The sequence below is a fragment of the Mycothermus thermophilus genome (assembly GCF_041956435.1).
Source record: "Mycothermus thermophilus strain CBS 625.91 unplaced genomic scaffold VTJ04scaffold_8, whole genome shotgun sequence".
Classification (NCBI taxonomy): Eukaryota; Fungi; Ascomycota; class Sordariomycetes; order Sordariales; family Chaetomiaceae; genus Mycothermus; species Mycothermus thermophilus.
Genome location: NW_027191434.1, coordinates 470945 through 497760, shown reverse-complemented (window position 1 = coordinate 497760; position 26816 = coordinate 470945). Strand labels below are relative to the sequence as shown.

The 26816-nt window shown below is 57.7% G+C and overlaps 10 protein-coding genes across 10 annotated transcripts; 3 read left to right on the top strand and 7 right to left on the bottom strand.

Moving 5' to 3' along the window:
* Positions 1-374: 374 nt before the first annotated feature.
* VTJ04DRAFT_10675 (uncharacterized protein) lies at positions 375-1804 on the bottom strand (the record flags this gene model as incomplete). Its single annotated transcript, XM_069358440.1, has 4 exons — positions 375-500; positions 623-766; positions 870-1658; positions 1733-1804. The coding sequence occupies 4 exons, from the start codon at positions 1802-1804 to the stop codon at positions 375-377; spliced, it is 1131 nt and encodes a 376-aa protein (XP_069214004.1).
* Positions 1805-2309: 505 nt separating this feature from the next.
* On the bottom strand, positions 2310-4183 carry VTJ04DRAFT_10674 (uncharacterized protein; the record flags this gene model as incomplete). Its single annotated transcript, XM_069358439.1, has 3 exons — positions 2310-2622; positions 2695-3925; positions 3994-4183. The coding sequence occupies 3 exons, from the start codon at positions 4181-4183 to the stop codon at positions 2310-2312; spliced, it is 1734 nt and encodes a 577-aa protein (XP_069214003.1).
* Positions 4184-4998: 815 nt separating this feature from the next.
* VTJ04DRAFT_10673 (uncharacterized protein) lies at positions 4999-5627 on the bottom strand (the record flags this gene model as incomplete). Its single annotated transcript, XM_069358438.1, has 2 exons — positions 4999-5431; positions 5485-5627. 2 exons carry the CDS (start codon positions 5625-5627, stop codon positions 4999-5001), a joined length of 576 nt encoding a protein of 191 aa, XP_069214002.1.
* A 343-nt stretch (positions 5628-5970) lies between these two features.
* VTJ04DRAFT_10672 (uncharacterized protein) lies at positions 5971-7030 on the top strand (the record flags this gene model as incomplete). The annotated part of the gene is made up of 2 exons (XM_069358437.1): positions 5971-6262; positions 6354-7030. 2 exons carry the CDS (start codon positions 5971-5973, stop codon positions 7028-7030), a joined length of 969 nt encoding a protein of 322 aa, XP_069214001.1.
* Positions 7031-7692: 662 nt separating this feature from the next.
* VTJ04DRAFT_10671 (uncharacterized protein) lies at positions 7693-8974 on the top strand (the record flags this gene model as incomplete). Its single annotated transcript, XM_069358436.1, has 2 exons — positions 7693-8478; positions 8573-8974. The coding sequence occupies 2 exons, from the start codon at positions 7693-7695 to the stop codon at positions 8972-8974; spliced, it is 1188 nt and encodes a 395-aa protein (XP_069214000.1).
* Positions 8975-10403: 1429 nt separating this feature from the next.
* Positions 10404-13425, bottom strand: VTJ04DRAFT_10670 (uncharacterized protein; the record flags this gene model as incomplete). Its single annotated transcript, XM_069358435.1, has 3 exons — positions 10404-10415; positions 10505-12718; positions 12829-13425. 3 exons carry the CDS (start codon positions 13423-13425, stop codon positions 10404-10406), a joined length of 2823 nt encoding a protein of 940 aa, XP_069213999.1.
* Positions 13426-14323: 898 nt separating this feature from the next.
* Positions 14324-14782, bottom strand: VTJ04DRAFT_10669 (uncharacterized protein; the record flags this gene model as incomplete). The annotated part of the gene is made up of 3 exons (XM_069358433.1): positions 14324-14472; positions 14515-14591; positions 14658-14782. The coding sequence occupies 3 exons, from the start codon at positions 14780-14782 to the stop codon at positions 14324-14326; spliced, it is 351 nt and encodes a 116-aa protein (XP_069213998.1).
* A 54-nt stretch (positions 14783-14836) lies between these two features.
* On the top strand, positions 14837-15209 carry VTJ04DRAFT_10668 (uncharacterized protein; the record flags this gene model as incomplete). The annotated part of the gene is made up of 2 exons (XM_069358432.1): positions 14837-14859; positions 14933-15209. 2 exons carry the CDS (start codon positions 14837-14839, stop codon positions 15207-15209), a joined length of 300 nt encoding a protein of 99 aa, XP_069213997.1.
* A 418-nt stretch (positions 15210-15627) lies between these two features.
* On the bottom strand, positions 15628-18345 carry VTJ04DRAFT_10667 (uncharacterized protein; the record flags this gene model as incomplete). The annotated part of the gene is made up of 6 exons (XM_069358431.1): positions 15628-15849; positions 15918-15994; positions 16071-16767; positions 16831-16971; positions 17193-18125; positions 18286-18345. The coding sequence occupies 6 exons, from the start codon at positions 18343-18345 to the stop codon at positions 15628-15630; spliced, it is 2130 nt and encodes a 709-aa protein (XP_069213996.1).
* Positions 18346-21847: 3502 nt separating this feature from the next.
* Positions 21848-26374, bottom strand: VTJ04DRAFT_10666 (uncharacterized protein; the record flags this gene model as incomplete). Its single annotated transcript, XM_069358430.1, has 11 exons — positions 21848-22674; positions 22812-23413; positions 23472-23614; positions 23672-23930; positions 23987-24090; positions 24147-24371; positions 24428-24499; positions 24555-24676; positions 24745-25210; positions 25269-25457; positions 25511-26374. The coding sequence occupies 11 exons, from the start codon at positions 26372-26374 to the stop codon at positions 21848-21850; spliced, it is 3873 nt and encodes a 1290-aa protein (XP_069213995.1).
* Between the last annotated feature and the right edge of the window lie 442 nt (positions 26375-26816).

Genomic DNA, 26816 nt, shown 5'->3' with positions numbered 1-26816 from the left:
TGCGCGCGTGGTGGGTTGTTAGGTGATAAGAGTCCGGAGTACAGAGTACAGAGTCACCTACGAATTACTATTCGAGAGAACACAACGATGGCAAGAATGGAAGAGGATGCGAGCAAACCCATGATTGGTAGATGGGGAGATGTCATTTGATGGGGGGTTATGAAGCTGCTGGCTCCAGCGTCTCACTGCTCGTAGAGCGTCGTCTTAACCACTGCTATGCAGCATGTATGACGGAGTTGCCATTGATGGTGCTGCTGGTGGCGGTGGTGACTGGGATAGATGGGCTTGGTACCATCATCCGTCTCCCCATCCCAACCCCTTAGCTCTCGACTGCTCTGCTGGTGATGTACCCCTCCACCTCCCAGGAGCACAGCTCAAGCATCTTTACCCTTCGCAGCAGCAGCAACAGCCTTCCTCCCCAACCCATAAAGCTCCGTCAGGTTATACCTCTTCAGTTCCGTCTCCCAGTCTCCATCGACGACGCTCATGCCACAGACGTTCTGCCAGAAAGAATATGTTAGCCGGGGACCTTGACCTCCTTGCCAAAAGCAACCATTCGGTCTGTTGCTGTTTGGTGTTGACTGTGTTGTTGTTGGTGGTGGTGGTCTGTCATGCTTCTTACCTGGTAAATGTCCACCAAAATCACCTTGTCCGGCTTGCCGAGGTTGACCTTGTGGCGCTCCTCGTTGATGAGCCCCGCGATGGTGTTGATGACGTAGTCCCGCTTGAGGTTGGTGTGGTTGCGGATGGTTGGGCGGATTGCGAACTGGTCGGGGGTTTGTTAGCATTCTGCCATGCAAGTAGTATCTCGTTGTCCGGACACCAATCCATGTTAGAGATGAGGGATGAAGGATGAAGGGATAACCCACCGTATACGCCTTCTTCTTCTCCTCCTCCTCCTCCTCCTCCTCCTCCTCCTTCTCCTCCTTCTTCTCCTTCTTCTCCTCCTCCACAGCACCATCACCATCATCACCCCCCTCCCCATCCTTCTTCTCCTCCTCATCCTTTCTCCCTACCACCTTCAACTCAAACACTCCCCCCAACACCTCCCTCGCCACCTCCACCAACCCCCCCTCCGTCGCCCGCCCCATCACGCTCACCGGCGTCAGCCGGTTGACATACCGACACCGCATCAACCCGGGGATCTGGTCCGCACGGGCCGCGTCGCGGCATATCTCCCGCACGAACCGCACCGGGTCGACCACCGCCGGCGGGGTCTTGACGTAGAGGAGGCAGTCGACGTTGAGTTTCATCACTTTCAACCCCTTTCTGTTTTTATCAGCCCCCTCCCCCGCCGTCGCTCCCGCCGCGGTGTTGTTGCTGCCGGTGTTGGTCTTGTTAGAAGAAGAACCCCCCTTAAGAGCAGCAACCTCCTTCCGAATCGCCGCCTCCAAATCCTCCTCTACCTCCTCATCCTCATCACTACCATTGTCGTTGTTGTTGTCATTTTCCGAGTGAGAGTCATGAACCGACTTGATCCCGTACAACTTCTCCGCATACTCCGAAAACAACACCTCCACCTCCCGCATCGCCTTCCCCTCCTGGTGGCGCGCGCAGGTGACCCAGATGCCCGCGTCGCCCGGTTGGAGGGTGGCGTCTTGGTGTTGCTGGAGCTTGGCCAGTTGGTGGGGGGTTTTCCATTTCCCTGCGTTGCCGGTCTGATGGACGGAGACGTGGGTGGTGGTGGTTAGTGGGTGGTTGAGGAAGAGAGGTGAGGGGAGAGGGGAAATGCCTTTTTGCGCTTGACGCGTTGGTTGTCGGGCCCGGGGGCTGGGGCGTCTTTGCGTTTGGGGGGTTCGGTCATGGTGAGGGTGGTGGTGGTGGTGGTGGTGTTGGTGAGAGTTTGGGATGAGGATTTGATTTAGGGGAATTGGATGAGGTTGAATTGCCTGGAATTGCTCAATTGGGATTTGGATTGGAAATTATTCGGCGTCGAGTGTTGTTTTGTTGTTGGGAAACAATTGAGGTTCACAATATTACCTTCAGTAGGTTCGTGAAGTGACATCAAATGTTGACTTTTGATGAAAGTCAAACTCGTCTCCGAAACACGTTGTGGAGTCACGTGCTCTCTTTTTGTTTGCACCCCTTAACGTCACTCGACACAAAACAACAAGACAGACATCGGGACATCGAAAATAACTCATAGCGAGTGCGAGAGCTCAAAATTACATGTATTACTACTTTTCGTAGGCTCAATCTCATCCCAGTAAACTAAACATACAACCCAGAACCTCAATCATTTTCTCTCCACCGCCTACATATAATTATGTCCTCCCTTTACCAGAACCATTCCTAAGCCAACCCAAACCTCAACCATCCATCTTCGAATTCGTCTCCGCCGCAATCTCGGCCGTGATCTTGAGCGCCCGTGGAGCATCCTCCTTGGGGATCCACACCTCGACAAACTTGAGCCCTTCACTCTCGTTGAACTCCTTGTCGGCCAGCAGCCGGTCCAACTCGTCCTTGGTCTTGACCACGAACGACCTGTGCGTCGTGCCGTCGTCCGACCCGCCAAACACCCGCGGCACCTCGGTGTACCGCCACCGCGAGACGTCGTTGTACTCGGCCTCCATGCCGTGGATGTACCGCTCGATGGTGTAGCCTTCGTTGTAGATGAGGAAGCTGGGCGGGGCGGGGGATGTCAGTAAATCTAGGTGATCTAGACGAAGAAAATGTGAAAGCAAAAAAACTTACATGGTCACGTTCAGCTTGTGCTTCAGCATCGTCGACACCTCCTGGGCCGTCAACTGGAACGACCCGTCGCCCACAAACAAGATGGTCCTGCGATCCTGTCCCAGATCCATTGCCGCCAGCGCCGCCCCCTGCGCCGCGCCCACCGACCATCCAATGCTCCCCCACAAAATCTGCGTCACTCCCGTCACCCCCTTGGGGAACTTTGCCTCGACGATCCCGAAGCTGCTCGTGCCGGTGTCCGTCACCACGATGTCGTTCTCCCGCAAATACTCGCCAATCCGCGGCCAAAAATACGCCTGCGTCACCGTCGGCGAGGGGTCGCGGTTCTGTTTGACCTCGTTGACCACCGCCCTCGACGGCCGGCGCTGCAGGCGCGTCAGGTCGATCCGCTCCACCAGCTTGCGCAGCACCCCCTTCATGGCCACGCCGGGATACTCCGAGTAGCGGACCTTGCAATGGTCGCTGTGGAAGTCGATCGTGTTGAGCTGCGAGGTGTGGTACGTGAAGCCGCCCGTGTTGAAGTCGCTCTTGAGCGCGCCGATGCTGAGCACCAGGTCCGCCGACTCGACGCGCTCTTTCACGTCCGGATCCGACAGCGACCCGCAGTACACGCCGGAATAGCTGGCGTGCGTCTCGTTGACGGCGCCCTTGCCCATGGGCGTGACAAACACCGGCAGATGCGTCTTCTCCACCAAGTCGTGCACCTCGGGCAGGACGCGGTGGCGGATCGCGCAGGCATCGACGAGGATGATAGGGCTGTGCGCCGCGTGCAGCGACTTGAGCACCACGTCAACCACGTAGTCCTCCCGCTCCTGGTCGTTGGGCGGGTCCGACAGATCGATCGGCTCCTCGAGCCTCTTGCCCTCGACCTTGCGCTGCACCACGTCCGTCGGCAGCATCAGGTAGACCGGCCGCGACCTGATCCAGCACTCGCGCAGCGCGTGGTCGATCTGGTAGGGGATCTCGGCCGGGTGCAGCAGCTTGGCGGTGTCGCACGAGATCTCGGCCGACATTTTGGCAAAGACATTGTAGTCGCCGTTGCCCAGCGTGTGGTGCAGCAGCATGCCGTTGCGCTGGGAAATGGTGCTAGGACACCCGACGATGTGCACCAGGGGCACGTGCTCCGAGAAGGCGCCCGCCACGCCGTTGAGCGCGGAGAGCTCGCCCACGCCGAAGGTGGTGATGAGCGCCGAGATGCCGTTGATGCGCGCGTACCCGTCGGCGGCATAGGCTGGAGATAGTGGTCAGTATATACAAGGGAGAGGAAAGGAGGAGAAAGGGGGAAAGGGGGGTACATACCGGCATTCAACTCATTCACGCTCCCCACCCATCGCAACCCGGCCTTGGGAAGGTAGTCGAGTGCCACCAGGTTGTAATCGCCTGGCAGGCCATGGACAGATCGCACGCCGATTTGATGGAGACGGCGGAAGAGGTATTCCGCGACGTCCACGGGCTGGGAGAGGGATTGTTCACGGATGCTGGCTGGCATTGTGAATGTTTGATGTGTTGCGAACTATGTGGAGGTTGTGTGTGAGGTTTGAGGGATGTTTAACATGAAATTGTCAATGACGAGGAGCAGATCGATGAGATATAAAGTGTCGAGGCCGGAGCTGCGGAAGGTTTCAATCTCTACCTAGGTAGGTCGTCTCCTGATCGACGTTCTCGAACTCAAGAAGGGAGGGGATCATTGGGAGGTAATGACGTAGGTTGGCCTTCACAATGGCAGGAGAGGATGACACCGCATATGCATGTGAGAGTGTTTGTGTTCTGTGATATGATGGCAAGGACAGCAGACAAACTGATATCTCTCAATCACCAAGATCTAGCTCGGTGATGTCATAGTGACCCGACCTGCATCCAACGGCCGATCGGGTCGGGCATGCCGGAGCCAATCCGGAGGTGACGCTGACTGAGGACCATCGGCTCCGGATGTCGTACCCTGCCAAGACGGACCGATAAAAGGCATATCACGGAGCACAACATGTAGGGCACCGGATGTCGGTGTCTGCGCAGCGATTAACCGGAAGGATGGATAAGTGGCTTCAATTATGCAAGGTTGTGTTCCGTGATTGTCAAGACTGAGGGGGGATCGTTAGCGTTCCATATCTCCAAAATACCAGACAGAAAAGGGTATCGCATCGCCATAGAGTGTATCATATCAAGCCAGAGCCAAAGTACGCCCAACGCCATGTAAACCATCCTGACCTCTACCACCAGGCCTTGTAAGTATCATAAACTCACCACACCTGTAGGTCCGTAGACATGCGCATACGCCAGCATCCAGAAACACTTCTCCAAACCCCATCAACCACACCTCCCATCCTTCCACCCTGTCCTCCACCTCTCCTCCCACTTACTACAATCAAACACCTCCTTCCCCAGCTTCCTATTCACCTCGTTATGCGCCTCGCACAACCAGCGGCCAAACTCATCCCTGCTCCCCGTCTTGACCTCTTGTTTCCTCAGATAGGCCTGGAAATCCTCGGCGCAGACCCAGCACGGGTAGAATTTCGAAAAGAGATGCATAAAGTTCTTCAGATCGGTTTGCTCCTTGGGAGTGGGCGCGGGCGGGTAGGTGGCGGCGATGGAGTGGAGGAGAGTCCAGGTGCTCCGGCCGAGCTGCTCGACGTCGGGAGGGCAGTCGTTGGGTGGTTGTTGCTGGGATTGGTTATGTTGTTGTTTAAGGGCGGATTTGGTTTGAGAGGCCCACGCGGCGAAGGAGGTGCAGGTTCGGCAGCTGGGAGGAGGTGTCAGTAGAGATTGGAGATAGTGGTGGTGTTGAGAGCTTACGGTTTGCCGTCTTTGCCGAGGACGACGCCCTTGGGGAATTTCTTGGGGGGTTCGGAGGTGCCGTCCGTTGAGTTGTTGGTAGTGGTGTTGTCAGGGCGGCCCGGGTCGGGGCCGGAGTTGTTTGAGGGGCCGTCGGCTGCCATGATGTTATGTTGGGTTCTCAGGGGGATGTTGCAGAGACTGGTGATGAAGGCAATGGACCGTCTCCGAGGCGTTTGGTTTAACAACAGTCGATGTCAGTCAATATCATGCCACGGCGGCGGTTGTTGCCGGAGGCACCTCCGAGAAATCCGGGCCAAAACCATCCCAAGGCATCGGCATTTCTTATCGATAAGAAGCTCGGAGGGCCACCAATATCCGGTTCCTGCAGGCACAGCTCCCTTCCTCTTCCGTCCTTCTCTCACAACTCAACTCTCAACTTATTATTACTGAGTAGTACAACTCATCACCAACCTCATAATACCAACACTCCCTCACATGATCACCATGACATCCACCGAGTCCAAAATCCCCATCTTCCTCCTCAAAACCAAATCCACCCCCACCGACGCCTACCAAGATCTCTTCACCTCTCCTCCCTCCGGCCCCGCGTTCGAGCCCATCTTCGTCCCCGTGCTCGAACACCAATTCCTCTCCTCCGGCCTTTCCCACGTCCGCCATGCCCTCCAAAACCGCCTCATCGGCTCCTCCGAAACCGCCCAATACGGCGGCCTGATCTTCACCTCCCAACGCGCCGTCGAAGCGTTTACCCATCTCGTCCAGGAAACCCAACCGAGAGGTGAGGCCTCATTTGGTCTTGCATATGAGCATCATTTGTCGGCTGTCAAAAGGATCTTAAGCTAAGGTGAGTTTTTCTTATACCCAAACAGACCAACCGCCCGAGGAAAACGGATGGCCCTTCCTCCAGTCCATCCCCGTCTACAGCGTCGGGCCCGCCACCACCCGCGCTCTCAAAGCCGTGCCGCAGTGTCCTCCCCTGCAGGTGTTTGGCGAGGAGACGGGCACGGGCGAGAAGCTGGCGCCCCTCATCCTGGAGCACTACGGCCAGTGGTACAAGGACCGGGAGGCCAAGCCGCCGCTGCTGTTTCTTGTCGGGGAGAAGCGGAGGGATGTCATCCCCAAGGTGTTGACCGCCGCCGGGTTCAAGGTGGAGGAGGTGGTGGTCTACGGGACAGACGAGAAACAGTCGTTTGAAGAGGACTTTGCCCACCGGCTGGCCGAGACGGAGTCCGCACCCAGGAGATGGGTGGTGGTCTTCTCGCCGACGGGGTGTGAGAGCATGTTGAGGGCGTTGGGGGTGCTGGATAAGGAGACGGGGTTGGCCAAGAGGGACGAGTCGTCGCCGAAGCGACAGACGCTGGTGGCCACGATTGGGCCGACTACGAGGGATTATTTGATTAACAAGTGTGGCTTCTTCCCCGACGCGGTCGCTGGACAGCCCAGCCCGGAGGGGGTTTGGAAGGCTATCCTGGAGTGTGAGGAGACCTTGCGAAGGGAGAATGCTCAACCGGTCACGACAGGCCAGCCAGATGGAGTGGAGGTGTAAGTTACTTCTAGGACTATGCTACCTATACCGAGTACTACCTCGAGACAGACTTAGGTAGGCTAGCATAGCAACCATGCGTCTCGAGGATCAAACAGGTACCTGAGACAGCCGGCATTCTATCTGCCGTGTTCCCAAGCAATCCAGGCACGAGCCATGAAAAACCTAAGCTCTTGGTTGACCAGCAGACCCTCGCTGTCTCCGGTACCTTACCTAACCGTTACCTAACGGCGGCTCCATTTCCCCAGGCGAGTGGCGCGCCAAGGTATTGGCGGGTAGCGCTGTGTAACGGTCGACCCCTGGCTTCCATTGTCCGAAGCTCTGGACACCTCACGGACTCGTCACAGTGCGGTCTGGGCTGGAGGCTGACGTAACAATGACGAGGGTCTGGACCTCTTGTCGTAGTCGTTCTCGCGGCTGACATCTGGGACAAACTTGAATGAAACAACCGTCATGGTAAACTTCACAAATCTGACTTGATGTTCATAAAATCCATCCATTGATGTAGTCTTCAACAGCATCAACATTGTTTCAACATTGTTTGTCTCGGTTGCGATTCAAGCTAAGCTCGTATAAGCTACTGTACACCGAGGTACCTGTGGCTTCCCGCCCTGCATCAACCTCAGCCCAACTCTCGAAAACCACCCACCACCACAACCACCATCATGTCCTCCTACACCACCAACCCCTCCTCCTCCTCTTCCTCCAACCTCCTCTCCCACCACCACCATTCCTCCGACAACCTCGAAGCTTTGTCTTCACCAACAAGAACCTCGCACTCCACCCCGCGCACACCAGGCATAGGAGCAGGCGCAGGCCCAACTAGCCCGACGGCAAGCCCCAGTCCCAGCCGCAGAACCACCCCTCCAAACCCCGCCGCCGCCTCCTCTTCATCACCAGCCATCAACTCGCCGCCCACCTCCCCAACCGCCTCCAGCTTCCTCGCCTCCTCCGTCAGCAGCCTCTTTGGCGGCTTGATGCGCCGCTTCTCTAGCGATCCGTCCCCCCAGTCTCTCAATCCCACATCAGCAGCAGGGCAACGAGGAGTAAATGGAGGAGGAGGGGGCTACCCCTTCCCAGCACAACACGCCTACACCTTCCACCCGGACGGCGATCGCAGCAAGCGGAACAACCAGATGGGTACCGGCAGCAGGAACGGCGGCAGCGGCGGCGGGTACCCGTTCGATACCAGCAGCCCCCCGCCGCTCGAGCCCGTCCAGCTCGTCGGGTTCGCCGAGGACACGCGGCAGGAGGCGCGGCTGCTCACGCCGCAGCTGGCCGAGGAGATCCGGCTGATGGTTCCCGCGCGCCTGGGCATCGTGGACGAGTGGCGGCTGGTGTACAGCCTGGAGCAGGACGGGGCGAGCCTGGCGACGCTGTATGAGAAGTGCGCGCGGTATCAGGGCGTGAGGGTCGGGTTTGTGTTGTGCGTGAGGGATTGTGAGGGGGGTGTAAGTCTTTTTTCCCCTTCTCCTTATTTTCCTTTTGTCCCCTCTGTTTGTGAGTGGACGGAATGTCCGAGACTGACTTGAACATTTGGACTAGCTCTTCGGCGCGTACCTCTCCGACCGCCCGCACCCGGCGCCCAAATATTTCGGCACAGGAGAATGCTTTCTCTGGCGAGCGTCCGTTTTACCCCCTCCCGCCGCAACCACCACCAACTCTTCCAATTCCAATTCTTCCTCCTCCCCCAACCCCCCCGCCGCCGCCGCCCCAACCTTCCGCTTCAAAGCCTACCCCTACTCGGGCATCAACGAGTATTACATCCTCTGCGAGACGCACTTCCTCTCCCTCGGCGCCGGCGACGGCAAGTACGGCCTGTGGCTGGACGATTCGCTCGAGCGCGGGGTCAGCGCCACGAGCCAGACGTTTGGGAACGAGCCGCTGAGCGAGGAAGGGGAGAAGTTTGGCGTGCTCGGGGTGGAGGTTTGGGTTATTGGGGGTTAGCTATCCCCCCTCTGTTAGGACGTGGTTTGGTTGGGTTGGGTTGGTTGGAGAGGATGGATGGGGTAGAAGGTTGAGGCGAGGCTGCTGTTGCTCCTGAGCTGGACGTATGTATGTATGTACGTACGTTCTGGGCGGTGGTGACTAGCGACTAGCCTGGAGATGGTTGGTTTGCCATGCTGCTGCTGCTGTTAGCTGGCCAAGTTCCGAACCCAACAGGACGGGAGGATGGGGGTTGGACACGACCCTCCAGCCTTTGGTAACTATCGAGATCGCCAGCCATTTTCCCCGTCTGCCCAACAACCAAGTTTTGGACCCGAACGCCGCCATCCGGGTAAGGCAGACAACTCCAACGCCGTGTGCCTATCAACGAACGGACAAGACAAAACGCCATCTTTGCCAGGGGCTTAGTTAAATATCTCCCAAACCGCTTCAACAACGACCCCTCTTATTGAAACAAACCCCTTGCCGGGTCATTCATACCATACTCTAGCAAAAACGAACCCATGACAAAAACGTTCAGTTGCCGGATGGATATTCTGCCTGCCTGAGGGGGGGCTGACTAGGTACCTCATACATACCTCAATCAGTCAGCCTGTGGTTTTACACCGGGTTGGAGCTCTAAAATAGTTGACTGCGATGAGTGGTGGTGAACAACGATAACGGGTACGGCGTTGATGGGTGGGAAAGTTATTTATACCGATGATGTGTATTTCATTATTTCAGCGTGTAAGGGATGGGTTGAACGGAATGGAACAACCATATGAGTTATATGCCTGCCTGGTTGTTAGGTGTTGAGGCATACACGTGTGTATTCGGTTCTGAATGGTTTATTTCTCTCATGGAAAAAAGGAAAAAGAGGAAATAATCCGCAACACAATGCCTTAAGTTTCTTGCGCTTGAGTCACCTACCTACCTGACTTCATCAGGCACCACACAATATCCATCCCAACCCCCCCCTTCTGCCCGTCCCTCGGAACTCGGAAAGTAAACAAGTCCCAATCCCAATTTCCATCGTGAAAGGCAGACAAAACAGACACAACTTCCAGCACGAACCACACCGGTCCGGGAGATACCTAGTACCCTCCGGCATCTCAATCAAATATACTATAATAAACAAGCCAACTCTCCTCCCATCTTCCATTCGAGTAAAAAAAGTTATTTATATATCTATTCATTTCAGTTCCACAAACAGAAAGCAGAGCAACAGCAGCAGTACTCGTACTACAACCCCCCACACCTACCACCACCACCCACCAACCCACCACTACTACCACTACCGCCACTTTACCTCCCACCCATCCATCCATCCGTCGTCATCATCCTATTTTCCCTCCCTCTCTCTATACCATCAAGGGGCTCGATCCACGCTGAAGTGGGAGAAGGCGGTTGGTTCACCAGATCGGTTGGTTAATGTATGTGCGAGAACTCATCATTGCACAACCTGCCACAAACAAGTTAGCATCCCATATCCACACTCTCATCCAAGACCGGATCAAAATAGGGAGGAAAAAAAAAAAATCAAAAACCCACCTTCTCCCTCAGCATCCCCATCCACTGCGCCAGACTCACCCCCTGATCCGCGCGATCCTCCACCAACAGCGTCTGCGCCCATAGCTTCAAGCTCGGCTCGCCGTCCTCGCGCACAATATACAAATGCGGCACCGTCACGCTCCCGACCCCGCGGCTCTTGTAGTCTCTCGACTTAGCAATCACCGCGCGGACGCGCTCATTGAAATCATTCTCCAGCTCGGGCACCTGGCCCTTACCCACGCGCAGCTGGCTGCGGTCCGACACGCCAAAGACGTCCAACAAGAGCTGCGGCACCGCCTCGCGCCCGACCCACAGGAACTGGTTCTGCCCGTCGTCGATCAAATACAAACCGTAGCTCACGAACCGCTCCGACGACAGGTTGAGCGGCGGCGGCAGCACGATCTGGCTCGTCTCCGGGTCCGGGTAGCCCGCGTTGTCGGGCATGTCGTGCAGGCTGTAGAGCCGCGGGTAGATGTACTGGATGAGCAGGGGCAGGGGCAGGGTCGAGAGCAGGCAGAGCGCCGCAGAGCGCAAATCCGAGGGGATCTGCGCCGACTTGCGCAAACCCACATGCTTCATCAGACCCAAAAACAGCGCCGGCAGGCCGCGGAGATTGGACGGGAACTGCAATCCGCCGCCCATGCTTCCTCCCGCGAGCTCCTTGCGGAAGGTGGTCAGCAGCTCCGTGATCTTGCTCTGCAGCATGTCGCGGGCCGAGTCGAGGCCGTTGCTGAGGGCGCGCTCGACGGCCTTGTGCGAGAAGTAGGTGGTGATGGCGAGCTGATCGGCCGAGGCGTACACGTCGGCGAGGTTGTTGGTGGTGGGCAGGGCGAGCGTCAGCACGCGGATGCGCCGCTCGCCGTTGCACGTCGTGTGCAGCACCGCCGTTTGCAGGCACACCACGTTGCGCGTGATGGTCTCGTCGATGGCCACCTCGACCACGTAGCACTGGTCACGCGGGAACGCGGGGAACGCGCACAGGTCGGACGAGCGGTTGAAGAAGTTGCCGTAGAAGGTGGACATGCGCAGGCCCGTCGAGGCGCGCACGCGGAGGACGGCCTCGAGGCCGATCTCCGACGACAGATAGTCGCTGAACTCGGAGGCGAACTTGATGGCGTCCTCGGGGCGGCCGGCGTTCCAGCCGGGGTAGAACCAGGTCTGGCCGCCCGTGTAGCGCGGGAGGTTGCTGAGCGAGGCGACGTCCTGGTATTGCGACGAGAAGAGGAACATGTCGACCGAGACCTGGTTCTTGGAGCACTCGACGGCGAAGCTCTTGTAGAAGCTGCTGGCGGTCTGGAGGAGGCTGTTCTCCTTGGACGTGCCGAGAAGCTTTTTGTCCTCGCGCATCTCGAGCTTGCCGTAGCCGACGTTAGGCAGGGAGGCGCTCAGCACGACGAGCTTACCGCCGAGGGGCGAGATGAGCTTGTGGCCAGCACGCAAGGCGGAACCCATGGCCGAGCCGTTGTTTTGGTTGTTGGCAAACATGTCGGGAAGCTTGGTCAGGAAGTTCTCGATGCTGTTGCGGCACTCGGTCAGGGGGACCAGCAGCTCGGTGGGCACCGGGAGGAAGGGCTCGTCAAGGTCGCTGACGACGAGCATGGAGGTCTCGGCATTCTCGTCCGTGTCCTTGGGAATGGAGAAGTAGTGCAGGCTCGAGTCGACGGCGATGAATCCGAGGCGGGTGCGGCGGTCGGCGTTGGGGATGCGGTTGAGGCTGTCGAGGATGGTGCGGGCGCTGGTGGCAAGGAGGCCGGTCGAGACGGCGGCATAGCTGACGTCGAAGAGGAACAAGTAGACCAAGGGCTGGGGCGGGCGGACCATGTACTCCTGAGGAGCGACGAACTCGACGACGGCGTGGTTCAGCTCGTGACGCTGCCAGCGATCGACCGTCTTCTGGGCCGCAGCATCCCAGTCGAAGGCCTGGGGCACGTCGTTGGTGAGGTTGCACATGTTGCAACGCCAGCGGTGGCCGTGGTCGAGGAAGGTCACGAAGGGGTTGATATAGGACCTGCATCTCCGGCAGCGCGAGATGACCTGATCTTGGACGATGGGCACGGGGTCGTCCAGGTCGTGGAGGGAGGCGTAGGGCTGAATGATGAGGGCCAATGGCAGCTTGCTCTTTTTGAGCAGCGAGTGTGAGGTTGGGATGGCGTTGAGGGTCGAGCGCACGTATTTGGGCGAGCAATTGGCATCGGGAGAGGGGGTGACGCTGGACTGTTATTTTTGTTCGAGTCGGTCAGCATACGTGGCCCGAGGGGAGCTGGCTATACCTAGGCAGCCAGGGAGAGAGAGAGGACGACTCAGCCGGCCACGGATGAACGTACTTGAGGAGGCAGGATGATGGGGGGCGGAGGCAGATCCAGCTCGGCAACGTTGAAGGGCTGGTTGAGCAGATCGGTGGGATAGAGCTGGTTGAGAGGGCCGACGCGCGGCTGGGCCGGAGGCTGCGTGGGCGGGGCCGGACCAGTGCCGAGATTCATGGCACCCATGCCGGCGGCGAGGCCGGCGATGGCTCCGGAGGGAGGCGCCGAGTAGTAAGGATCGGGAGCCTGGTAGCCAGCAGCGGGCGCCGCAGGAGAGGGCTGGGGAGCGCCGTAGGCCGGCTGAGCCGGGACGCCATAGGCGGGCTGGGCGACGACGTCTGGTTGCCCGGGGGCAGCATAACCTCCGTATGCCGGGGCGGGAGCTCCGAACTGGGGAGCTCCGGGTGCGGTTGGAGGAGGCACGGCATTGCCGCCCATGCCGACCTCGAAGGCGCCGGCAGCATAGGTGCGCTTCTTCTTTTTGTGTGTCTCATGGTGGGTGGCGGCGGGAGCGGCAGCGGGTGCCGGAGGAGCAGCGTCGGCTGGGTTCACATAGCCGGCTTGGTCTTGGGGTTGTTGGGGCGGATACTGGCCGTAGGCGTCGTGAGGGGCCGACATGGTTGCCGGAGATGCGACGACGAGGTGTCGGAGAAAAAGACGTCGGCCACGGGAGATATGTTGAGTCGAGGTTGGAGTTGGGTACCTATCCGTGGCGTCGGTGGTGAAGTCGACGCAAGTGGGTGGTGATGGATGCGGGCTGGATGCGGGTTGTGGAGCAGAATGAGCTAACTACTGTCCAGTATTGGCGGCGCACACACAGCTGCACGGCTCCGGAATGCAAGCTCTGGCTGCTTTTTTTTCGGAGGGGCTGCCGCGATGACAGACTGGCCTGATCACAGAACGCTGGAGCCAAGCTGGGGCCAAGCGGCATGTGGCTCGAGTTTGGCTGGAGTCTGGCTGGAGCATGCGCCGCGGAACGCTATCAGCGGGGGGTTTGTTCGCACTGTGGCATCAGAGTGGACTGGAGTGGCACCGGGGTGGCACTGGAGCTGCGGCTGTGGCTGGTGCTAAGGAGGTCGAGTCGGGCCGGAGTTGAGGCTGGGGCGAGGTACTTCTGGGGCGGAGACGCGTTTACTCGCATGCTCGGTTAGATGCATTCATGACTCGGGCCGTGACGAACGTTCTGTATTGCCAAGATTGTAACAAACACGGGACCGCCAAGACGTAAATGACGGAAATGCCCCTCCATGACCCCTGCTGCCCCGCCAAGGCTGCTCAGCTCTTGTCATTCCGTCCGAGTCCCAGCACCTGACCATCCTTGGAAAAGCGTGTTGTTGCAGCACAAGCCACAGACACAAGATGCAAAACGCACACCGTCGGCGCCATTGGAGGCCGCCTCGATGCGACCTTGGCTTGCATCTGCCGCAGAGAGCGACGTCATCAGGTCTTTGATGACAACGAAATGCACATGACGATGGCAGCCATTCAGCCTTTTACTGACGAATAAGTACATACATCAGGCACACTTGGAGCTGAATGACTTGTCTTTTTCGTCGGATGATGGAGTACTCGAGACTTTCAATGATACCTCCAAAATGCAATTTGCCCAAGTACCACAGCCGCCTGCCCAGACATCCCCAGGCCATGCCCAGGCAGGTGGCTTACCTATAGTACGGAGTATACTACAGTACTGATCTCAGCTCATACAAAGGGATGTGAACCTGGAACCCAAAGTCTGGGCATTCCACAATTCGAAAGAGTTTAATCTTTTCTCTTTGTTCGATCTACTTCACATGCCACAATCTCGGACGTGATTGATCTGGTGCTGCCAGTTGGAGCTACTATCCTACCTATTTTCCACTGCTCGGACTTGTACTTCTCTGTGCTCCATCTCCTGTACCCAGCTATCCCACCTACATCCAAGAATACGCGACACGCGCGACACGCAACGACATTTCGACCGGCCCCTCCACATCTCGCCCCTCCTCAATCAATCCATCCATCCCATCATCCATAATCGACCGTCACCATGGGTCAACCACTACCCATCTGGTCAGTAATTCTCCTTTCCCAACCCAATCACAAACAAATAATAATAATTAAAAAAAAATAATTCCCGCCTCAGGTCCCTCCTCCCCCTCCTCATCACCCTCATCCTCTTCCTTGCCATCTCCTTCGTCCTCTATGTCAGCTACGACACCTTCACCCGCGCCAAGCAAGAAACCAAGGACAAGCTGGCCCGCAAGCACGTCAACCTGTCGCGCGACGGCGCTCGCGTCGACGTCCGCCAGCGAACCGACGAAGCCTACGTCGACAGGATCCAGAGCTGGGTGTACAAGGCTTGGACGCTCAGCGGGGAGGGGGAGTCCGGGAGGTCGGGGAAGGGGAAGAAGAGGGCTTAATTAATCTAACGAGATCATGGCCGACTATGAGTTAAACGAGATTGCGGAGAGGAGATGGGCGAGGTTGTCAAGCGGTTTCTCCTTTTCTTTGCGGTTTCTTTTTCAGCGTTGAGGATTACCTGGACGGGGAGGCCGCTTTGCTACGTGTCGTTACTAGGTTACACAACGCGGGGACACTTGACAGACAACCTTCATGAAGACTCGGTGCTTATTTTCTTTATATATTTGTCTTGATAAATGACCGTTCACTTTCTACAGGAACCTCGCCCCCATGAAAACTGATGATGACGAACCCATATAAAAACTTATACACACCACGTACCCGAACACCCATCTACAGATCCCAGCCAGCAGTGGTCTGAAAAAAACCAAAACAACAATGAGAGCATACAAGTACACACATAAGATATACTACCACTCAAAAACTGCACTCCACCTCCCTTCCCCCCGCCGCCGGGCCCTGATGCACCCTCTCCCGTATCATGGCTTGATCTTGGGCTCGTCCAACCGCATGCCCCTCGGGCAGCGAGCACGTCGTCCGCGCCGACGACACCAGCTTTTCAAAGTTGTAGTCCAACTGGCGCGGGCTGGTCATGAGGCCGTCGGAGCGAATGAGCATGGACGGGACGCGGAATTGAAGCTGGTGAAGCGGGGGGTCAGTCAGTACAGGGTTGAGTGAGAGAAGAAAAAGAGAGCCAAAACACTCACTTGGGACAGGATATGGGTATACCGAATACCGACCACATCGCCAATGTACTTTAGCCTGCCTTTCGCGTAGGCTCGTTCTGCCATATATGTCAGCGCCACCCTTCTCCACATCCCAGCTCAGAAAGAAAAGAGAAAAGAGAGGATTCCACTTACGAGCATCGGTCGCATAATCCTGCGTCAACACGCACGAAAGCGGCCAACTCACAAAATACGCCGCGAGCGCCATCCGTCCATACTCGCCCTCCCCATCCAAAAAAGGCCCGCTCCCAACTCCGCTCCTCTTCTTCGCCCTCTCCCCGCTCCACCCCAGCGAATACGGCACCGACGCCAACAAATCCTCAATCATCCTCCCGCACGTCCTCGCCGCCGTCACGTGCGCCTCGGTCGTGCGATAGTCCTGCGGCGAGCACACCCACGCCGCGCAGCGCACCAGCAACGACATCAACACCAGCCTCGTCACGCGCGCCTGGTTCCAGACGCTCGCGAGCCAGAGGTCGCCGTACTCGTCCACGCGCCCGCCGGGCAACACCTCGCTGCGCTCCGGATCGGCCCCCTCGACAACGTGCCACGCGACGGTCCGCCACCGCCACGCGTCGGGCAGGTTGTCCATCCACGCCTGGAACTGCGCGTCCAGCTGCTCCGCGCGGCGCATCAGCCCGCGGACGTACTCGATGGCTTCCGGGGTGCGCGGGACCAGCGCGGTTAGCGCGCGCGTCACCTCGGCCCGCAGCTCGCCGGCTTTGAGGGAGAGGTGTTGGCACTGCGTGGCGGTGGAGTCGATGGCGAGGTCGTCGGTCCACCATTCGGCGCCCATGGCGGGGGGTGTGGCGGAGGTGAGGGAGTGGATGATCTGGTAGGGAACAAAGTCAGTTATGTTATCTCTACGGGGAATGGGTAGACGAGTGAGACGTACGAGTTGGGTTCGGACGGCGATGAAGAGCTGGCGGCCGAGCATGGTTTTGAACTGGCTCCTCCCGCGCGCCTTGACGATTTGTATCGCGCCTTCGACGTGCGAGCCCCAGGCGAGGTTGCCGATTTGTTTGGCGGTGATATTCTGTTGTTGTTGTCGTCGTCGTCAGTCAGCCAGTTCATATCAACATACTCCCCCTCTGCTCTCGTCTCCTCCAGCTCAACCCACAGACTCAGCACTATTTCTCCCTTCCTCCTCTTCATAAACAACCCAACCCCAACCAAACCAAACCAAACCAACCCCTCACAACATAGACTCCTACAAGCCAGAAAAAGAAAAGGCAAAAGAAAAGGGGAACCACCCACCTCAAACATCCCCAACAACAACACCGCCGCCAACACCCCATCACTCTTCCACCTCTCGCTATGCACCAGCGCCGCCTGCGTCGCCCTCAACGCCTTGCTATACTCGGCAAACGCCTTGCCTAAAATCCCCTTCTGCTGCGCCGCGTCGCGATCGCTGACCCCGTGCGGCCCGAGCGGCGGCATTGGCCCCACATCTTCCTCCACTTTGATCCCGTTCCCGGAGAAGTGGTGGTGGTAATATCCCGGCCGGTTCCCCAGACTCGCGAGCGCGCAGGCCTGGAACGCGTGCCACAGGTGCGCGTTGTCCTTGGTTGGCCCGCCCGTCGGGGTGGTGCAGGAGGAGAGGAGGGGGAGGAGGAAGTCGAGGAAGCCGCGCGAGCCGTCCGGGCGCGGGGTTAGGACGAAATTGGTGATGAAGTGGCTCGGGGCGAGGGCTTCGGGGGGGATGTGGATGGGGGAGGGGGTGAGGAAGGATGGCCGTTGTTGTTGTATTTGCTGACGATGCGGTTGCGAGAGGGTGGTGGAGGAGAATTTGGGAGACGGGGTGGTTTGAGGAGTAATGGAGGAGGTTGTGGAGATGGGAGAGGAGGAGGCGGAGGAGGCTCCTGATGATGAGGAAGAGGAAGATGAGGACGAGGATGACGAGGTTGATGCGTATCTGGCGCGGGGTTTCGGCGGCGGTGGTTGAGGTCCGATTATCTCCACACTTCCACTTCCACTTCCGCTCCCATTGCTGCTGTTGTTGGTGCTGGCGCTGGCGGAGCCACTACTCCCGGCGGCGGCTGCCCTCTTCCTCGGCGCGCTGAGCTTCAGGGCCCGACGTTTGGCTGCTTGGTTCTCGTTGCGGAGGATCAGATCGAACTCGTCCCTGTAGCCGGGACATTGGCGGCGGGCTTTGATGCACTGGTTGCATACGGGCTTGGTTTCGTCGCACTATATGAGAGTCGAGGAACAGAAGAACATCAAGTCAGCATTTGCGTGTCCTCCTCGTCCATATCATGACTGAACGAGACCAGGCGAGGGAAGAGCGTGGATAGGTAAGGTGAATAGATAGGGAGTGAGGCAGTGGGCAAGTAAGTGAGTGTCATTCTACCTTGATACGCCGTGTCCGGCACATCTGGCAGCCCTTGGAGGGCTTGCCGCAGTACACCATGACTGGTGATGGTGATTGGTGATCTAGAGGGTGGTGTAAGATCTAAGGAGTACTCCGTAGCGTGTGCGCAACGGCGACGAGGCTGGCGTGACCTAGGTATCGCAGGTATGTATGTCCTCGGTACTATGTCCAACAAGACGCGACGGCAACGAGATGAATTGTATGGCTAGGTGAGGTCAGGTATGTCTCTGGCGTGTGGCGTTCTGTGACCTGGTCTGTACACAGCAAATGATGTACGGAGTACGATGGGGTGTAGGTATGACGCGGTCAGAGATCAACTCGATGAATGAAGAAAAGAGGAACAGTCAAGACCAGTCAAGACAAGTGAAAATCCCCCAACGGCTTCGTCAACGGTCGACTTTTGCTTTTTTTGTCTTTCCTTCTTCAGGTCAGCGCCAGCATCCCCCACGCGACCCATCAACGCACAACATGCATCTGCCGGCGGCGTGCGGCGAACTGACGGGGGTGACGCTTAAAGTGAACAAGCAGCGAACAACGGTCCGGGGCGTTGGCGTTGTGGGCGGCGCCGTGGCGTTTCGGGGAATGGTGTGGATGACAGGACGGTCAGGGAGGATGAGCCGAGGTCGAGCGGTCCAGTCAGGTCCAGTCCCAAAGTTCACTTTTGTGGACGTGAGGAGGAGGTGCTTTGCTTTAGTGTCCCCGGTGCCGTCCGTGATGGAGGGTGCAGTAGCGTACAGGTTGGTTGGTGTGTGTTTGGTCGGTTGTGTCCGAGGCCGAGGATGTTCACTTTGTGTTGATGATTCACGTCGGGAAGATCGAGGATCAACTCTTGTTTATTTTCCCAGCGCGGAGCCACGGCGATATACTATCAGTTTAAGTTATCAAGACGCCATCTTCTCTCACACACACAGACTCCAGCATGACGAATGGCTCGAGTCCAAGCGGTGGATCATCCAGCCCACTTCTCACCCCCCAACCCGGAATCCACTTCACACTTTTGAGGTGAGCACAAACCCCCCGGTTCCAACGCCCGCCCCCCGTTGCCGTTCACGCCAGCCAGCTCGGCCCAGCCCTGTCCTGCTGGGCCCGACGGGGCCAACCTTGTCCGCCCTGTCCCCGTCAAGTCTGGAAGCTCTCTGCGCTCTCTGTGACGGACGCCAAGCCGCCGTTTTACCCTCCTCCCCCCCCTTTGCCGTCGGTCCCCGGACTTTGTTCACCTGTTGCTTGGCTCGCCAAGAAAACGTTAGTTGCGCCGGGCTGCTTCTGGTTCCAGACGCTCGCGCGCTTTCAGGTTGGTCGGGTTCCTTGTTTGTTTTACTTAGCGATCTTGTCGGTGCAATTGGAATTGATGATTTGATTCCAGAAAAATGAACAAGGAAGGGCTGTGCTACTACGGAGTACTCCGTACACTAGTTCGTTGAGTCGATCGACTCTGCTAGTGTAGCGTCCGTTCGGGGGCTTCTCTTGTTCTCTGGTTGACGTTTCGGCAGTGGCGCGCATCAATAGCGTAGAGGGTTGTATTGAAGAGTGGTATTAACTCCAGACCAGACCCATCAGCCCCAGAACACCTTGCACTGCGTACCACCTAAGCCCAGCAAGGTTGTGCTGCGTGGGTGTCGGATGCTGTGCTTCTGTATGTATGTGCTTGGGCCTTGGCCCGCCAGAAAGTGAAGAAGCCTCCTGTCCAGGTGTGTCTGATGAAGAGACGACCTGAATTGAAAGTCCCCAAACCCCAAACGAGCATGCCGGGAGCAGCAGCTCGCTCGGATCGGGTATCCTACCAATATAACGACAGGGGGGCGCTAGGGCCGACGACGTGACGGACGTGGAAAGAGGGGGCGGGGAGAAGAAGAAAAGGGACCGGGAACCGCCCGAACGAACCTGGAGATCGCCGAGCGGGTCTGTCCCCTGTCCTGTTCCCTTTCTCCTGTCCCCTGGTCCTGGGCCCTGTCCCGTCCAGCGTCCAGCGAACACGTCCCCAGCCCGGGTACGGGTACGGAGTGCTGCCCTGGGCCTGTCTCCCGCCTTGCGTCCCCCCGTCCAGTCCCAGGCCCGGTTCCATCCCCTTGAGGACGTCACGCTGTTTGAAAGTGTGACACTGCGGAGGGGAAATAGGCGACGTGGGACGCGACACCTGACGGCTACCAACGCTACAGTCCAGCTCGTCAATCCTACCTACCTGACTTATGGAGCAACTCCTCCCGCCCCCTTGGCTTTGGGATGACATCGGATGGGATGCAAGAGGTGCCAGACCTAGGTATACTACCGAGGACCTTGTTGCCCACCGACCTAGTGTAGTAGGGACATCGGGTACACTCTTGTTGTTATGGGACGAAGTCCCAAACATGCATCACAACTCATCACCACACATGAAACCAGAGCTGACAAAAAAACAAAAAACCAAACAAAGCAAAACCCGGAAACTCTTGAGACGCTATTATGCATAACCATCATATGGAACAGCCGCGGCATATCCTTTCTTGATCGAACCCAGAAACTTGACGGTCTGGCTGATGAAACCTGGAACAGGACGGGATATCTTTTTTGTGCCCTTCATGTTCTTGTTCATGTTTCCGTTTCGTCAGTCAGCAACTCCATTTCCAACACCTCCGTGCGTAGCAGTACCACCTGATACTCCGCAGTCGCTACGATTATGTAGCTCACCTATGTATGTACCTATAACACGCATCCTAATCCCCCTAGCGTCCGTCCATTACATCTCGATCCAGATGCCGGGACGTTTGGGCACGCAAGCATGACCACCACTGAGGCTATTCACCCTCCACGGGCGCACTTGTCGTCTTTGGTTTAGCAACGTCCCCTCTCCTCCCGCGATCCAGCAGATCCGGATCGGTGTTTCGAACTTACTCCCCCCCTTCAACCAACCAAACCTGCAACCAATCCCCCCCACTTTGACCGGGTAGTAGTTAGGAGGACCCCGAACTCCATACTCTGTCCGGGTCCGGACCAAACTACTACACACTACGTACAAACCCTCCGATCACGAGTCCCGAGATCTCTGCGACCTAGGACCCCCGAACGGCGCCACCCCTGACACCTGCTGCTTCTTTTTGGTTCCTGTCCTCCTGCCATTCCGTTCCACCGACTGTCCGGTCCCCCTAGTTTGTTGCAAAGAAAAGAGCACGTTCCCCATTGTGCCCCGTGTCCGGACAAAACTCCGTCCACGTCCGTCCCGTCATCACCGCTCGGTAGGTACCTTACCTGAACCGAGCCTCAACCCTAGAACCCTCCCGGCAGAAGCAAATGCCTAGGTAGGCAGTCGGTCTATATTCCCACACCTACTACCAAAGCAACAAAGGCAAAGCAAGGCATGCCCTCCCTTCCCTTTCCCCGCGCTCCTCTCCCAAAGCAACCGTCGTAGCAACCATCCCAGGGATACGGAACCAGCAGACAGACAGACAGACACGGCAGACAGGCTCCAACCCCGCAATACACACAACACACATCACAGCGCGGCGCTGAACACACAAATCCCCCTACCATCATCATCCGAATTTTCGTCCCTCTTTCCACCCCCCCACTAACTCGCCTCTTCAAACATCCCCGCCATCCCCTCCAAATCCGGCGTCTTGGCCCTCACCCCTCCCTCTGCCCCTCCATCCCCCATCACCTGCATGCCCCCCTGCGGATGGTGATGAGGATGGCTCGGCGTCATAAACTCCTGCGCCATCTTGCTTCTCGTCGATTTCTTCCCGCCGGCGCCGCTGCCCTTGGATCCCGTCCCGCTGGTACTAGGGTTCTTGATCTTGCCCAGCTCCGATATCCTCACCCCCTTGACATCCTCCAGAAGCTCCAGCACCAACGCCCTCTGCTGCCGCGGGTGCATCCCCGGCTGCGACACGAGGCGGATGGTGCGCTCGATATCCTCCGGCTTGAGGCTGGGGAGCAGGTCCAGCGTGTTCCTGGGCGCGTCCGTGATGCGCGAGTAGTTGGCCAGGATCTGGGCGATCAGGCTGCCGAGGTCCTTTTGCAGGTCCACAAAATACCCGTCGTGCAGGCTGGCGATGGCCGCCTGCATCACCTCGGTCGAGATGAACTCGACGATCTCCCTGGCCGTTTCCCACGGGATGGGCCAGTCGTTGAGCGGGGCCGTGTGACCGGGGTCCTTGGGCACGGCCGCCAGTTCCGAGGGCACAAACTCAGGGATGATGGAGCGGAAGATGCGCAGCACGATGCCCACGCACCGCCCGTCGTGCATGCGGATCGCGTGCTGACAAAACACGAGCAATGGCACGGCGATCTTGGTGTTCATAAGGCAAAACTTGCGGAACGGTGGATACTTGGCGTTGGTTGCCGCCGCCGCCGCCGCGTCCTCGGCGCCCTGTTCTGACGATGCGGCCGGGGATGCTGTGTTTCATGATCCGCGTTAGCGTCGTGTCTGAGGCAGGACTAAAATAAAAATAAGAGATAGCCTCCCCGGGGGGCATGGGGATCTGCAAGTAGTGCGGATTCTAGAAAGAGCAAAGCAAAGCAAGCACACTCACCGACTCGAACAGGATCCAGAACATCAGCAACCATCAGCACCGCTGAATAAGTCAGCTGTCTCAGGATGCTTTCCGCCTTCATCTCCTCCGTGAGCTCGTCTCCCGCCGCCTGCACCGTCTCGCGCTGTCCCAGCTTGTCCCACTCCGACGTGATCTTGCGATCCATGTGGTTAAAACACGTCGCCAGAATGGGCGGGACGAAATGGTCGCGCATCTCCACCGGGCAGTTGTCCACCAGGTACCGCGCCAGCGTGAGAAGGTGAATGACTTGGTGCGACGACAAGTAGCCCGAGTCTACAAACAAGGCGTTCGCCAGCGGCTCCGGCAGCTCCAGGAACCCGTAGAATTGTTGATCCAGCCTGGACATACAGTAGATGATGGCGTAGCACGTTTCCCGGACGAACCGTACGGTGCTGCGGATGGTTGACGCGAATCCCTCGAGCGTGTTCTTCTTGCCCAGGACCCTGGCGTAAAAGTCGTCCTTGCTGCCTTCCGAGATGCCGGCCTGCCAGAACCGATCCGACATGAGGCGGCCCACGATGGGCTGCATTTCTGGCGGCAACAGGCTCCAGCTCGCCGGGTTATGGGAAGCATGGGCATAGCTGGATCATGGTCAGACCATTAGACTTGGCCGATGCGAGATGTTCATGGGACACGGACCTTAGGAATTTCAAGAGCTCAGGCAGGATCAACTGAAACCCGTCCTGCCAGAGAGTGCAGGACACTTGCCAGGGAGGCGAGTTCTTCTCTATCCTCTCCACCGAGTATGTCAGGAAGGCCTTGGTGACGCGAAGAGGCAAGGTCTGCAATGCGTTAGACCATCAGATCTTGATGCGTATGGGAACAGTTATTTGTCATACCGATTGCCGTTGTTCCAGCTCGGCCTGGAGGGCGAGGCCCTCGGCATCCAGCTCGGCGGCCCCCCAGTCCGCAATCTCATGGATCCGGCGTTGGGCAAGATACCTCTGCGCCTTGTCGAGGCCAACGAGTTCGCAGAAGCCGGCGTAGGAGCTCAAAGCCTGCTTTAGAGATTCGTTCCTCCACTGCTCCTTGACAGGCTCGACAAAGGCAGAGAGTTTTGTGAGACGCAGTCCGGGATCGATGCGGGTGGCCCGATGGCTGTGATGACTTCGTCAGCTTCATAGATGCGTAACAGGCATGCAATCTGAACCTACATGATGATAAAAAGGAAGCTCTGGTACGCCACCTGGCGCTTCTCGTCGAGCGTTCCTGATGCGATCAGTTCCTGGACCTTGGCTTCCAACTGCTCATACACATCCTAGTTGCCACATTAGCCCCTGGCTGAGTTTCTGGAAGGCATATTTGGATACTTACGAGGAGCGGGTCGGGCATCTTGGACGCCAGCCTCTGCAACTCGACCGTGCTTTCGTTCTGAAGGTCCCGAATAGCATCATTGTAAGCCCGATACTCGGGTTGCAACGCCGGCCATGTCATGAGGATATGCTCCAGCACCCGGAGCATAACAGCAGGCTTCGAATCGAGTGCCCGAGTGGAAAAGGACACAAGAAGCTGGAGAATCCGCTTGCGAATCAAAGGATCCTTGGCGAATGTTAGTGCTTGATCTCACGTCAAATACATCACAAAGGGCATCTTACCTCAAACTTCATTTCCAGAAGCTGTCCGCACCAGTTCTCAAAGAACTCCTCGACAGCTGCGGCCTGTGCCTTCTACATCCGCGTCAGAAACCTTCCAGCACTGCGGACCCCTGAACTCATAGCTTACCTCCTCTGGAGTCCTGTTCCGCGACGTCCTCCACTTATCATACCCCTTGAGGGCAGCCTCGATGACCGTCGCACAGCCGTCGACAGTCAACACGGGGAATGAAGTCTTGGAGTAATTGGCAGCTAAACACACACCACCACGTTAGCCCCCCTCGTCCTGCGACACTCCAGACTCAAAAGCAGCCACTCACGGTTCAAGGGAGGCTGTCCATCATAGAGCGTGCTCAACGCCCTCTCCGTCCTGCCCAAGAGGTGCGAAAATGCATCCGACAACTTGAGCTGGACGATGCTCTCGATGATGGAGCAGCAATACCGCCGATAATTGCCGAGGAAAGCATGACGTTCGGGGATGGTGTCGGTATCTTCGCAAAGCAAAACGTAAACCGGGTCATTGGAATCCTCGGGGAAGCTCTCATAGCGAATCAGGCGGGCGCTACATAGTTCGAGCAACTCGCCGATGAAGGGCATCTCGGCGATGGCGGGGCCAAGAACGCGGTGGGTCAGGAGGCGGGTAAAGGTGAGGAGGATGGGGATGGAGACGACAAGACTCTGGCTCTGGGCTACCAACAGCAGAAGCTGTAGGAAGGCGCGGATATCTGTGTGGGGAGGGATGGCGGAGAACCTCCGGTCCAAATAGTTGCCCAAGGAGCAGAGGGTCTGCCATGATATGTCAGCACAGGGGCAAATAGGATACCTGTAAAGGAGGGTGACTTGCCTCAGAGAACTTCTTGGCGAACTGGTACTTGTCGTCGTCTATATCCTCCGGGTCCACGACGGACCACTCGTAGAGACGGCGGTAGAGGTCGACCATGACATTGCTGTACATGGGTATCACCATGTCGACAAACTCGTCCTCGGCGAAGCTCGAGCGGCTATATAGCGAATGCAGCGCTTCCAAAGCAGCCTGGACATCTGTTAGCGCATGCCAGACCCAGCGAAAAAGACAAGATATCAAACCTTCTGCACTGGGATGCTCGGAGCAGCAAGACAGCTGCACATGACATCGCGACAGCCGACGTCATTCAAGGCCTTAGGGATTGCCCAGGGCGAGATAGAGTTGAGGACGTTCAGGGCCTTGACAACGCACACGGTAGCTTCCTCGCTCTGCCCCAGGGCGCCGCTGAGCCAGCCGCTGATGAGCTGCGTCACTCGGGTTAGCCACCCATCGCCCTCGAAGCGCACCTCAGGACCAGCTTGGCGGTTGGGGAAGGCCTCTTGCAAGATGGCGGCTGGCGTGAAGATCTCGACGCAGGCCTTGCTCAACGCCCCCTCGCGCAGGGCGACAATGTTATCGTCGCCATTGAAGATCTCGTCGGAGAGCGTCTCGAGGATCTGAAGCACAAATTGTTTGTGGATTGGCAGATCCGAGCCTCGCCAAAGCCGCACCAGCAGCTCGTCCATATCCATCCACCCGGCCACCCAATCCCGCTTGGCGAGCTCAACCCACAACTGGGCGATCTTGTTCCTCAGATACCCCGGATCGTCGGGCGAAATGGTCTCTGCCAGCTGTAGAATCCACTGACGGATGTATCCACGGTGTTCCGGGCTGTAGTCTTCCCATTTACGTCGGAGGGCATGTTCGAGGAGGGAGAGGCCGTAGTGGCGCACGATGGGCTCTTGGGGTTTGTTGAAAGCGAGGGTGAAGCCGTGTGACGGCGCATCGTCGAGGGTCTTGACTTCTTCGAGGAAGGCTTGTGCTTCTTGCCGGGCTTGGTTGGGCGAGTACGGGCTGTGGACGACCTTGAGTGCTTCCTGGATCTTTGCCATGATGGCCTCACCGCCCCCGCCGACGGCGGCCCCGTTCGCAGGTATTGTCGCCATGGAAGGAGTGTTGGATGGTATACGGATACAGCTGAGTATAGGATTGTCAACGGGTGATGTCGAAGGACCGTCAAGAAAGCATGCAAATCAACAGGGAATCATGGACTGTAAGGGCTGGCGGTCTGGTGATTCAAGGGCGGAAGATGGATGGCGGATCGGTCGGTCTCCCGAAAGCAAATAAAGGTGCAGGCGAGAAATCCCGGAATCTAGCTTGGGGTATCAATATATTGGCCTCCCTCTGCCATGCAATGCCGATCCGAGTCCAGGGGCAATGGGTTGCTTTCGTAGGCGGGCGTAGGTAGATATTCTTCAGACCCGGGCTGAGATGGCGGGACGTTGAAGTCGCAGCGTTGACGGCCTCGAAAGCTTTCAGGCGCGCTTCTCGGTGCTGCTCGGGCGCGAACGAAACCAAGCCTGATCGAGTTTAGCGCGGGGCAGCTCT